This window comes from Helobdella robusta, assembly GCF_000326865.2.
Source record: "Helobdella robusta unplaced genomic scaffold HELROscaffold_23, whole genome shotgun sequence".
NCBI classification, from domain to species: Eukaryota; Metazoa; Annelida; class Clitellata; order Rhynchobdellida; family Glossiphoniidae; genus Helobdella; species Helobdella robusta.
Window position 1 is genome coordinate 460908 of NW_008704216.1, and position 14822 is coordinate 475729.

Sequence of the window (14822 nt, forward strand, 5' to 3'; positions counted from 1 at the left end):
AAATAAATCATAAACAAATTGAATAAAAAATGAATAAAAATAAAAACAAACCCGGACAAATGGTAATCCAATTTAAAATTACACCAACAAAAAATATGACAAAAAATATTTTTCCAGACCCTGCCAAATCGAAATCACCAAAACAGCAAAAACACCTCATTATAATAAAAAATAAATTTTTAATTGCAATGAATGAATATCGTCATCAGTAAAAACGGTAATTTATAAAAATTTTGTATTATTTTTTAAAGAATAAATTTTGTTGAGATTTAAAAATTAGAAAACATGTTTATTGATTAATTAGCGACCAGACCGAATAAAAACGCCTAGTGTTAGCAAATTTATATAAACATTATTCACTTTTGTAAGCCGTGGAAAGTGAATTTGTTAAGAATAAGTGATGTGCCGTTTATTATGATAATTCAAAATCGGTTCACTAATTTAGCGGATAAATTTGAGGTTTTTTAAATTGTTTTAAAATATTTTAAAACATTTTTTAATTATTTACATTTTTATCATTTTAATTAATCTATTTCAAAACCATTTTCTTCAAGATAAGAAAAATATAAAATTTAAAATTTTATTTAATTTAACTCCATAGTTAGCGCTGTAAAAGCCATACAAAATTTAAAAGTAAATTTGATAAATTTAAAAGTAAAACATTGTAAACACCTTTTTTAAAGTATTTTTTTATTTAAAATTTTATTTTAATGAACAAAATATTTTAAAATTATATTTTGATTAAATAAACATTTTTAAAAGATAATACAAAAAATATTTTTTAAAGAGCTACTTTAGCTTATTAGTTATAATAATCTGAAACATTTGGATATATAAATACATCACATACATTTTATAATGTAAATTAGTATACTTCTATATAAAAAATATGGCTATCAAAGTAGTAAAAATAATATATGTATGACTGTATTTAGTATGATGTGCACGCAGACAGATGGAGAAATACTCGATGTAACTCACAGACATACCAGCAGACATACAAGTAGAAAAACATTTACATTTTCGGTTCCTAATATAAAATAAATAAACGATAAAAAACGGATTAATTTTTAAAAATGCAAACAAAAAATTGCAAATAATTGAATAATTAATTTTGAACATTGGATATTTACCAGCGACCTGTCAGGTCAACCTATATATAGATTACTTTTTAGTGTACTAGTAGGCCAAGGTTGATGTTAGGAATTAGGAAAGAAAGCTGAATTATTAAAAAATTACTACTAATGTATGATATGTAAAAGTGTGCTTTTGCGCCTGTTACTTTCTCCAGGATAGATGGCAGTTATAGTTGTTTAATAATTTAAAACTGTAAAAAATGGCTGATCGGTAATTCCACCTATCTTCTATTTAATTTAACTAACTAACCAAACCCTGCAACTGACTGGTTTTCATTTTGCTATGCTGTTTTTTGTGATCAGTCAGTAGTTACACTAATCTGGAAACTTAAAATTAGTAAAACATGGCCGTCACTGTGTGCTTACCAGTTCAGGGATGGAATAATAATTTTTTTTAATTGTTTTTAAATTTATTGAAATGACAATTATTTGCTGTTTTATAAATAAATAACGAATATAACATAGTTTGTAAATTAATATTTGCTAACATTAAAATAATTTGATAAAATAATATTTTAAATAAATACTGAAAATGATTGACAAATATAATAACTATAGGCATTTTAAATTGGATATTTACCAAGTGAGATTTGTGCTATATGTCTGAATATGCTGTTTGGCTTCTCTTAATTTTTTATCAATCTTTTAAAAGTTTTGGCAATTAATTAATTAATGAATAAACATAATTTTTCATTATATCATGGTGTGTTTATCTATCTAGAAATGGATAATGTATTTTTATTTCTAACTGTATCTATGAAAATAGATCTCTATCTATTTTTATTTATCTTTTATTTTATGAACACCATCTTGATCTAGAAAACACTAAAATTATAGTGAACATGATATCTGTGCATGTAATTCTTAAAAAATGTTACTACTACTATATGTTGTGGAAAGAAATGCCTTTGATGTGTAACTAGTAATTCTAAATAGTAATGGATAACCATTAGTTGTTTGTAATGCTATGGTGTAATAGTGGTAGTAGTAGTTAATAGTAATAGTAGTAGTTATAGTAGTAGTAGTTGTTGTTGTTGTAGTATAGAGAGTCAATCAACTTAAAAAAAAATTTTTTACAGTGTTTGTATAACGTGTCAAAATCTAACAACGTTGCGCAATGACTAATCATCAGCCGAAGAAAAAATACCTTTCTCAGCTGCGACACTCCACGAATGAAGATGATCAACTGCAGCAGCAACTTCAACAGCAGCAACAACAACATGTCCAGCAACAACATTTGCAACAAATACAGCAGCAACAACAACAGCAGCTTCAACAACAACAATTTTTTAGTAAAGAATCACCGAATAGTCATCTGCTGGAGTTGCAACATCAACAACAACGACAACTTCAGCAACTGCAGCAACAACATCAGCTGCAGCAGTTACAACAGCAGCAACAACTTCAGCAACGAAATCTAGATTTCAACCTATCTCCAACTGGTAGCAACAAAAATGAAATTTTGGGTGTTGTAGATCACCAGGCGAGTCATTCGACACCAACTTCACCCACACTCCTAATGCTGCCTAATCTGCCTGAACTAATCCCTAACAATTCGAACAATCCGACAACCAACTTTCTTGGTAGAGGTGCAGCACAACTTCAGTTTCCTCAGTCCCAATTCCTCAACTACCAGCCATCTTATGGGGAAAAATTCAACCAGGCAAAATCGAAAGACCCAAGTGATGTTCGACAACCGCCTAACTTACTCTGGCTGCCTCAAGGTGATGATGAGGGAAATGGACCGTTGAATCGGTTGCTGATCACCAGCACGAACAATCCGAGCGCTAATCAGGCAGGTTCGACTGCAAACTTTCCGAACGTTAATCACTTATCGCCATTATCTCCACCTCTGCATCTGATGAAAAATCAAAATGTATTCAAACAAGCACTGCCTCATCCTCTCATGCAAGCCTCCCCAACGACACCGACTTCAGCAGCAATGGCGTCAAGTTCGTTAGCGACGACACCAACAACGACTGCATCAACTTTCATCCTACCTACCTCACCACATCAACATCAGCAACATCAACATTTGTTGTCTGCCAATGCTGCTCAGATGAAAATGGCGTCCATTGTCACACCCATGATGGTCTGTCTGACGCAGGTCAACAAAACTGCAGCAGTTGCCGATTTAAAAGTTCATCGCAATTTCAGTGCCTCAGACGAATTGTCCATTCTACAAATCAAGGAAGAAATCTCGCCTTTGATTGGCTGTAACGATCGAAACGATGACGACAATGACGATAACGATAATAATAATGATAATAAAATGATATCACCTCACTTGCCTAGCCACCATCGTCATCACCAGCAGCAGCAGCAGTTAATATACACGCAGCAACAACAGCAACAACAGCAGCTACTAAACACTTACTACCATCAGCATCAGCGAATCCAACAACAATCTAGTAGGTCGGACACGGAACCATCAACACAGGAACAACAGCCAAGACAAAACTACTCGACAGCTAACAACAACAGCAGCGTGAATAGAACGGCGTCGTCTTCCACATCACCTCAGCAGCAGCAGCAAAACTTCCAACACCTCCACGAGCAAATGCAGCAGCGTCCGATGCTTACTAGTTCCGGTCGCAACAAAGGAAGTGGAAAGCCTTTGGAACCTAAGCATGCTTGCCAGGTTAATGAATGGATGGATGGATGGATTGACTGGAGAACGGATGGAAGGATGAATGAATAGATGATAGAATTGATTAATAAATAGACAAATGGATTGATAGATAAAGGAATTGATTGGTTGATGGATGAGTTGATGAATGGATTATAATTATGATGAATGGATTAATTAATTAATTAAATTTAATTACTCTATTTTACACCAAATAGGTGTGTGGGGACGTTGCGGCTGGTTTCCATTGTGGGGCTTACGTCTGTGAAGCTTGCAAAGTTCGTTGTTGACGATGCTGATGATGATGCTGGCGTTGATGATGATGATGATGATGATGCTGGTGTTGATGGCGATGATGTTTTCTTAATTAATATAGAAAATACTTTTTCAGCTTAGCAAGTTGACCAAGTAAATTTAGGATGAAAATATAACCAAAGAAATAATACTTTTTCAGAAATTTTTTCTCCGCTGCTTAAAAACCGGCCGGGGACTTATGTTTCTATGCCCTAAAAATAGCAACTGCGACATCACGAAGGAGACGCGGTCACACTGCCAACGCTGTAGGTACCAGAGGTGCATTGCCCTGTCCATGTACAAACCAGGTCAGTAGGTCGAGAGGTCAACACGGGCATCGTCATCATCTTAATCATTTTCATAATCAGAATCTTCTTCATCGCCATCATTTCAGGTCGAGAAGATGACAAAAAATTGAAGGTTGACTATAGGTCAATACCGTGCAAAGTCTGCAAGGCACCGTCTTCTGGGTTCCATTTTGGCGCCATCACGTGCGAAGGGTGCAAGGTGTGAATGCCTGATATCTATCTAATTTCATTTGCTTGCTATATCTATCTAAACACCTTTGTGATATTTACTTGATTGGTTTATTTTTATTTTCTCGTTTTAATGGCGTTTTGTGTATCACTTATGAATTTATTTTTATAGATAAGTTAATGTTCGTAAGTTCGACTTTATTTTTTGTCGCGGTGCTTCTTTCTTGACTCATTTGTTATCATTATCATCTTCACCATCATCATCTTCAACATCTTCATCCTCATTATTTTGACCATCATCTTAGACATCTTCGTCATCATCTTCATCCTCATCATCTTCATCATCTTCAACATCTTTTTCATCCTTCTCTTCATCGTCACCACATTGTAAATTTGACTTTATTTTTTGTGGCAGTTCTCCTTTCTTGACTCATTTGTTATCATCTTCTTCATCTTCAACATCTTCATCATCCTCATCATCTTCATCACCCTCGTCATCTTCAACATCTTCATCATCCTCATCATCTTCATCATCCTTCTCGTCATCATCACCATCAGGGGTTCTTCAGACGCATGTTGAAGGAGCAGGTGCACCGGAAGTTCATATGTTCGAACGATGAGAGATGCAACATTGACTCGGCCAACCGCACAACGTGCAAATCCTGCAGGTTCAACAAATGTATCAAAATCGGGATGACACTTGAAGGTGCTGCTGCTGCTACTGCTGCTGCTGCTGATGATGATGATGATGACGACGACGATGTGGTGATAATGATGATGATGTGGTGGTGGTGGTGGTGATGATGATGTGGTAGTGGTGATGATGATGATGTGGTGGTGGTGATGATGATGTGGTGGTGGTGGTGATGATGATGATGATGTGGTGCTGGTTGTGATGACGATGATGTGGTGGTGGTGATGATGATGTTGTTGTCAACCAATCAATGTGCTAGACCCGTCAATTCAATAAATACCTCGAAATTGGAGTGAATTTGCAAGATGACGGAGATGATGTTGTTTTGGTGGTACTGCTGATGACGATTTTATTTCGATTAATGGTAGGTTTCCGGAAAATTCATCATGGTGGAAAATTCATCGTGGAGTAAAATTCATCGGCGGTGATTCGTGGGGTAAAATGAATCTTGATGGCCACGTAGTTGACAATTGAGGCAGGCGTATCGAGCGGTCCGGCCAACGGTCCGACCGTTTTCTGTAGACCTTCTCGTACAGGGTTCGATCGCGAGCCGAGCAAGTGCAATTAGCTTGAAGTTCACTCGAATTCAAGTTGAAATTTGACAAAATTAATTGAAAGGATTCGAAATGTGAATTATTTTCAAATATACATTAATAGATCGTTGATTCAACGACAGTATTGGCAAGGTCAGGAATCGAACACAACACCAACAACTGTACCAATCAATCGATAAATTAATTAATTAAGCCGAATAATGAATCAATTTCGGCAATTAATTGACGAATTAGGTCTAATGGTGAATAGATTTCGGCATTTTAACGATTAAACGATAGTTAGCAATTAGTATTATATTGCACGATAGGGATTGAACCTACCGCCGCTGGTCACTTGAAATCGTATTGACATTTGGACATCTAACCATCACTAGTATATTTGCAACATCGTAAACTTGACTATCTTACATTTTTGAATTATAACAATAACAAAATGAATTATCCACCATGATTTTTACCCCACGATGAATTTTCCGAAAATCCTGATGGTAATGATAGTGACGTTGTTGCTGGGGCGTGGATTGATCGATTGATTGACAGCTGATTCGTGAGGTAGTTTTCTTCGAGGACCCTAGCGATCGACGATGTTGTTGCGTTGTTTCATTTTGGTTTGTCATCACCACCATCCCCATCGTCATAACTATTATAATCATCACCATCATAATCATTACCCTTATCATCATCATCAGGTACTCGGCTGGGCCGGCAATCGAACTCGGTGAAACGGGGCGTGATAAACTCCTTCCTTTCCGATGTACATAAGCAAATTCTCACGGAGAAAAGTGGTGCCTGTGTATCGTCCTCCAACGACTCAACCTCAACTACCTCTAATCAAAACTTCGCATCGACCTCTCTGGCGACTGCGAACTTTGACCCGAACAACCCGTCCGCCCTTAGGCGATTGCTAAGCGACGCTGAGGCAAGTAGGAGGAGGAATCTTTCTAGGGATGAAGATGATGACGACGAGGACGACGACGAAGATGAGAGAGATGATGATGATGATGATGGAGAGGATGAGGAGGAGGAAGATGGTGGAGTCGGTGGTGACAGGCAGCAGGGCAGGCAGCAGTACAACGTCGACGACGACGTCTTCGTCAAGAACCACCACCACCACCACAACTCAAATGTTGCGGCCACTGGAGACTTCTCGGCGACGGCCACTGCATCGCATTTCAACAGTCTTCAACATCAGCAACAACAACAACCGCATCATCACCAGCATCACCATCAGCAGATGTTTCCACAACAACAGCAACAACACCATCGTCATCAACAATATTCTTCTTACGAAGATTCTTGCCATTCTAACTCTGAATATTTACTCAGTAGCAGCAGTAACGTAGCGAAACATTCGCAGCATTCATTCGCGCTTCACTCACTCGATGACGACGACGATGACGATGACGTCAACAACAACAACAATAGTAATAATAATGTAAACAACATAAACAACAACAACAAACTCTTGCTGACTCAGTCAGCATCATTTCAAGGCAACCTTGTCTTGAAAGCAGAACCTATGGAGTGCGCTGAAGATAATCTAGTTAGTTTTATCTCGAATACTCCAATCTCTGATGAAAATTACCCCATAAATCAGCCACCAACTGCCAACCAATTAAATCACGCCACGCCCACTTTCAACCCCCATCATCTGAACACCAGCCAATTAGCTTACGAGTTGACTCAGGGATATAATTTGATTGGCCGGACTATAAATAATCCTACAACGCAATTGGTCGTCGACAGGAGCCTGTATAGGAGACCTAAACAGCTGTTCGAACATCTCATCAGATCTTACAAGCGATTGGACGATGTTTGGATCAGAGTTAGACACTTTCTCTCTATCCTGTCATCGTAATTATCATAAATTATGATAATTATCATCACTCTATTTTATGATCATAATTAATTTTATCATCATCGTAACTAATATTTAATTTTTTCGTCATCATCATCATCATCATCAAAACCAGCCCTCGGAGTTGGAGGACCTGATGTACTGCCCCGCCACCCTGGACACAATCTGGAAGTTGGTGGACATCCCCTTTCTATACATGGTCCGACTGGCCGTCAGATTTTTTAGGGATGTGCCTGGTTCGTTTTTATTTGGTCGTCGTCATTTTCATTGCTATTGTTTGCTCAAGTTTTTTTTTTTGAAAATAAAAACTTCACCATCATCGTCAGGTTTCCTTGACCTTCCGCTTATTGACCGCATCCAGCTGACCAGAAACTCCGTCTACCCACTATGGCTACTCTACCACTCAATGAACTTTGACCTCGAAAAGCTCGAATGCCATTGGTTCACGATGACCAATAAGGAGAAAGATCTTATACTGGCCTATATACCGCCTCTGCATAATTTAGTCGGCCATTTTAAGTTAGTCGTAGTAATGATGATGATGGTTGTTTTGATGATGACGAAGACATGATGATGATGAAGATAATGATGAAGAAGAAGATGATGAAGATGATGATGAAGATGATGATGAAAAAAATTTGAATTTGAATTTAGTTACATGATTTAGAAGAGCTTATTAATAACATAAGTAAGTAGCATCATCGCCTGTCATCATATCTCGACACGATTTATTCCATATTTAATTTGGTTCGATTTTTGAACTTTGACTTTTTTCGGTACTGGCTTAAGTCATCGTCATCACCATAACATCATTATCATCATAACATCATTGTCATCATCATCACATCATTATCATCATCGTAACATCATTATCATCACCATCAGATCAATCGGTTTTTCGATCAAGAGTTTGAATTTGACCGACATGGAGGCGGCTTTCTTAGCTTCAATGATGCTGCTGTCGTCATCAGGTAATGATGATGATGATGACGATGATTATTATTATTATTATTATTATTGTTATTATTATTGTTGTTTTTATGGGGACAGATTTGACCAGTGGCCATGAATCATCTAATTTGCTGATGGGTGTTGAAGATGAATTGCTAGAGGCTTTCACTAATCTTCAAATTGAAAGTTTGCCTTCTTCTTCAATCAATCAATCAGTCAATTAATCAATCAATCAACAAATCAAGCATTCATTTAATCAATCAATCAGTAATTGGTTTTCCGGTTTTTCTAATCACTTATGATGGCCCGAAAATATTTTTATAAAATTTAAAAAAATTTTCAGTTGCTGATGACAACAACAACAGCAGTTGCAAAAACAACAACAACATCAACGCTGACATGCAGACAAAGTTCTTCCCAGACGATAACAACAACAACAACGTCAATAACAACAACCTCTTAACAACAACATCAACATCATCATTAGAAAAGACACAACAACAGCCAACAACGGCCACATCAACAACAACAGCAGCAACAACAATCTCATCTCCTCCACCTCTTACAGCAGCAGCAACAACAACAACATCAACACCGCCAGCAACATCATCAGCAACAACAACGACGACGATGACCAGATTAGCAATCCTATTAGCGCGATTGGCTGAGCTAAAAAGGGCATATTTGGAGCATTGCTCAGTAGCCAATAAGATCCAGCGGGTGTTCGTGAACATAGAAACCAGTAGATTATGGCGGGAAGTATTTGTTTACGATAACCAATCATTTGGCTATGATTGGTCAATTGACTGACTGGTAGATTGACTGATTGGTTGGATTTTGTTAATTGCTTGGTTTGCTCCGTTTCGTTGTTTGGTTGGTTGATAGATTAGTCCAGTTGGTTGATTGGTTGGTTGATTGATTGATTAATTTGTTTGTTTAGCTGTTTGGTTGTTTGATTGATTGATTGATTGATTGATTGATTGATTGATTGATTGATTGATTGATTGATTGATTGATTGATTGATTGATTGATTGATTGATTGATTGATTGATTGATTGATTGATTGATTGATTGATTGATTGATTGATTGATTGAGGAGGAAGAAGAGGAGGAAAGAATGAAAATGATGGAAGTTAATATGGCTTCAATCTTTCATCACTTTTATCCTGACCTGAAATTTTAAATCTTCTTATTATTATTTTTGTTTTTATTATTGTTATTATTATTACCCTTGTTTTAGATATAGAGATTTTTTTTTTGTTTTTTTGTTTTTCCGCTGGGTTCTTTCTGATTTATATATATATATATATATATATATATATATATATATATATATATATATATATATATATATAGTGTTTTGGGAGATTTTTAAAAAATGTTTTTTGGTTGTTGTTTTTTAATTAATGCAAATTTATTTTAATTTTACGGTTTAGTTTCTTTGCTATTTTTAGCAAATTGTTATTACCGTTGTCAATTTTTGTTGTTTTTGTTTTTATTATTATTATTGTTGTTGTTGTTGTTGTTGTTGTTGTTGTTGTTGTTGTTGTTGTTGTTGTTGTTTAATATTATTAATATAAGTTTCGCTTTCAGTTTATTGGAAATTTTCCAAATTTTGATTTAGATTCGGTTTTTTTTGCACGTCAAACAAACTCAACAAAAACTTAAACTACCGCACAATCAACTACATCAACAACATTAACATCAAAACATTAACAACAACAACATCAACAAAAATGCGTTAACAACAGCATCATCATTGACATCAATAACAACAACCACTTTAACAATTTATACGTAAGTACATATAACAAGCAGTTGACACTAACATCGCAAGAATTTTACCATCATTTCATATTTCTATCTCTATCTATTTATCTATCTATCTATCTATCTATCTATCTATCTATCTATCTATCTATCTATCTATCTATCTATCTATCTATCTATCTATCTATCTATCTATCTATCTATCTATCGATTTTTTGACTCCAAATCCGTTTGTCTGTCAGTCTTTTTATTCTTTCATCTACCTGTTCGTCAGTCTCTCTATCTAACAATCTATCCATTCATTCATTTAACGATCTATCCATCCATCTATCTATTCATCCATCTATCTATTCATCCATCTATCTATTCATCCATCTATCTATCTATTCATCCATCTATATGTCCATCTATCCATCCATCCATCTATCCATCCATCCATCTATCCATCTTTTTTTTCATCTATCCATTCGGAAAAAAGTTTATTTTTATACGCAAATAAAAAGTTGTTAATAGTTTGGTCCATTGTATCTAGCTCGGGTTCTTAACGAATAACTTACAAAGTTTGATTTCTTTCTTTCTACTTGTTTCTCTTTGATTTAGTTCTCCGTAGAAAATTCACATTTAAATTTTGTCGCGTTATTTAGTTTTTTGTTGTTGTTGTTTTTGATTAACTATTTAAAATTTTTCAGTTTAAAAAACATTCTAATTGGTTATTTTTCTCCGTTAGTTTAATACGAAATCTTTTCTTTTGTTTGTACTTACATACATACATGCGAACGCATACATACCAGCATGCATACACATCTGCATACATACATACATACGTACAGACCTACATACATACATACATACGTACAGACATACATTTATACATACATACATAAATTTAATATCATGTTTAATTTTGTTTTATTTTTCAAATTTATTTTCCAAAGCGTTAAGGCTCCAATATATTTTTGCTTTAAACATACTTATGTATACAAATAAATATACAAATACATTCACACACACACACACATTGAAGGCTTTAACCATGGGCTCATACATACAAACATACATACAGACATACATACATACAAACATACATACATTAATCAGTTAATCTGCGAAGAGTCTTACACACATACATACACACACACACATACATACATGCATACAAACATGCATACACACATATACATACATACATACCTACTTACATACATACATACACACTATGGTACACACACATATATACACACTGTAAATATTTCTTCCTAAATTTTCAAATTGACATCATTTTTTGGCTTGCTATTATTAACCGTTTCTAAATTGTTACTGTTGATTAACAAACTAATATCATTTTTAACATTTTACCTAGCTAATTGGTTTATTATTATTGTTATTGTTGTTGTTGTTGTTGTTGTTGTTGTTGTTGTTGTTGTTGTTGTTGTTGTTGTTGTTGTTGTTGTTGTTATCATTATTATTGTTTTTGTTACCTCTTAGTTATATTCCTATTTGTTTTTCTTATTATTTTTTTCTGGGCGTTGGTTTTGTTTGCATGCTTGGTTTTATATTTATTATTATTTTTTTGTTACTGTTGTTGTTGTTATTGTTGCTGTTGTTGTTGTTGTGGTTTCTGTTATTGTTGTTGCTGTTGTTGTTTTTTCTGTTATTGTTGTTGTTGTTGTGGTTTCTGTTATTGTTGTTGTTGCTGTTGTTGTTGTTGTTGCTGTTACCAATTTAATCTTTATATCATCACCATCATCGTCATTATTATTATCATTATCGCCATAAGTTTAGTTATTATTATCATCATCGTCGTCGTCATCGTCATCATCTATGATCATTTTAATCGTTAAACTGTTAATAGAGTCTTATACACACACTCCATATATTACATAAACACACACACACACGGACGCACACAGAACGACAAATGCACGCACACACACACACACATACACACGTGTATACATTTTTATTTATAATAATAATTGATGCTCCACGTATGCCGGGCTAGCGTTCTATATTTTACGTGCTGTCCAACATTTTATGTTATTATTATTATTGTTTTTATGATTATTATTGCTTTTATTATTATTGCTTTTATTATTTATTATTATTATTGTTCTTCTTCTTATTATTTATATTATTTAAAATGGCGACTTTTCTATTTCACTATTTGTGCCTAGATGTGCATTGGTATGAGTGTGTGTATGTGTGTGTTTCTGTGTGTTTCTGTGTGTGTGTGTGTGTATGTCTGTATGGTGTGTGTATGTATGTATGTTAATTAGTTTGAGACTTGTTTCATTTCATCGTCACCACCATCATCGTCGTCGTCGTCATCATCATCATCGTCATCAGTTATAATTTAACAAATTATAATGATAAATAACGAATATTGATAAATAGTATTGATAAATAATAATAATAATAATAATAATAATAATGATAATGTACATGTATTTGTGTATAAAAGTGTATTTTTATCTTATTGAAATGCGCGTTTTGCGGTTATGCACGTGTCTATGCTTTCCTATTATTATTATCACTATTATTATTATTATTACTATTATTATTATTACTATTACTATTATTATTATTTTCATTTTTTGCCTTCTCCTATCAGGTAAGAACAAACCCCCTGTATCTGAATATTTGCCTATCTGTTTGCATGTTTGCATGTTCATTTGTATGTTTGTTTGTATGTATGTATATATATATATATATATATATATATATATATATATATATGTATATATATATATGATTTTGACGTATTATATGGTATATATATATACATTTAGAATGTAGTAAAGCTTATAGATACGTTCTTCTTATTTAACTTTTCGGTTAACTTTTTAATGTTATTATTATTCTCTATTATTATTATTATTTTTTATTATTATGATTATTAGTTATTATTATTATAATTGTGGATGTAGTTTGTTGTTTTTATTTTCTTGCATCCTATCTTAGTTTTCCATGATGACGAAGAATACGATGACGATAACGATGATGATGATGATGACGATGGTGATGATGACAGTGGTGATGATGATGATAATGATGACGATGATGATGATAATGACGATGATGATGATGATGATAAGGGAAAAGTGGAAAATTATGACATAGACGGTGATGATGAAGATTTTTTTTTTCTTTATACAAAAATCAGGTATGCTTTATAAGTGCTAACGAATTGTTATTTGTTATTGTTATTACCCATTATTATTATTATTATTATTATTATTATTATTATTATTATTTATTATTATTATTTATTATTGTTATTTATTATTATTGTTGTTGTTATTAGTTAATTGATTAATTGATTAGTTTAAATAATTGTATAATTTTTTAAAAAGTTTAGCTGCCTTCAGCAATGTGTACCTATGCTTATTTGTTTTTTTTCTACTACTTTTTTGTCATTGTTATCTGTAAAAATAATAATAATAATATAATAATAATACAATAATAATAACGATAATAATTTTTCAGTATATCTCCATTGGACAGTTATTGATACCAGCATATTTTGTGGAACCATAATAAAAATACTAATAATATATAATGAATAATATTAAGGATTGTTATTATTATTATTAATTTATTGGCATGAAATGCACGATATTTATACTTATTGTAATGAGTATTAGTGTAGTTACTACTACTGCTGCTACTAATGCTACTGCTACTGCTGCTACTACTACTGCTACTACTGCTGCTACTACTGCTGCTGCTACTACTACTACTACTACAGCTGCTGCTACTACTACTACTACTACTATTACCATTGCTGCTGCTACTACTACTGCTGCTGCTACTACTACTGTTACTGCTACTAGTACTACCACTTGTTCAAACCACTACTATTGCTAGTAATACCACCTTTACTACTACTACGACTGCTGCTGCTGTTACTACCACAGCTTCTACTTCAACTTCTGCTACTTCTACTCCTACTTACCGTCATTACTAAGAACCATTCGGCACTTAACGTTATGTGGTAATACTTTTTAAAAAATACTTTTGCATTAGAATTGTAATCTGCAATGCAGTGTAATTATAATTGTAATGTAAATGTAACTGGGATACTTTTGGTGAATAGTGCTAGGGTTTTACTGACGATCCATCAACCAATTTGCTATCTACCACAATTAGGAGATAGTAATTCGTAATTGAGCAGTATTTTATAACTATTTCTACTGGCCAATGGCGTGAATGAATGAATGAACGAACGAATAAACGATTGAATGAATCACAGAATGAATGAATGAACAAATAATATAAACGATAAAATAATGATCTGTTTGGTCCGTCAGTTAATTGTTATATTTAAATAGATGAGTTTTTCAAATGCTATTTTCTTTATATATATATATATATATATATATATATATATATATATATATATACAATGATGATATATGTACAACAATCTGCATATTAGATGTATCTTAGGCCAGTATAA

At 33.6% G+C, this 14822-nt stretch overlaps 2 protein-coding genes across 2 annotated transcripts; one reads left to right on the plus strand and one right to left on the minus strand.

The window, feature by feature from the left end:
• Positions 1-3983: 3983 nt before the first annotated feature.
• HELRODRAFT_79060 (hypothetical protein) lies at positions 3984-5336 on the plus strand (the record flags this gene model as incomplete). The annotated part of the gene is made up of 4 exons (XM_009018880.1): positions 3984-4043; positions 4220-4367; positions 4460-4566; positions 5094-5336. Coding segments are annotated over 4 exons (558 nt in total), but the record flags the coding sequence as incomplete, so codon positions are not given.
• Positions 5337-11719: 6383 nt separating this feature from the next.
• On the minus strand, positions 11720-13898 carry HELRODRAFT_156948 (hypothetical protein; the record flags this gene model as incomplete). Its single annotated transcript, XM_009018881.1, has 5 exons — positions 11720-11841; positions 11941-12074; positions 12512-12515; positions 12898-12967; positions 13878-13898. The coding sequence occupies 5 exons, from the start codon at positions 13896-13898 to the stop codon at positions 11720-11722; spliced, it is 351 nt and encodes a 116-aa protein (XP_009017129.1).
• Between the last annotated feature and the right edge of the window lie 924 nt (positions 13899-14822).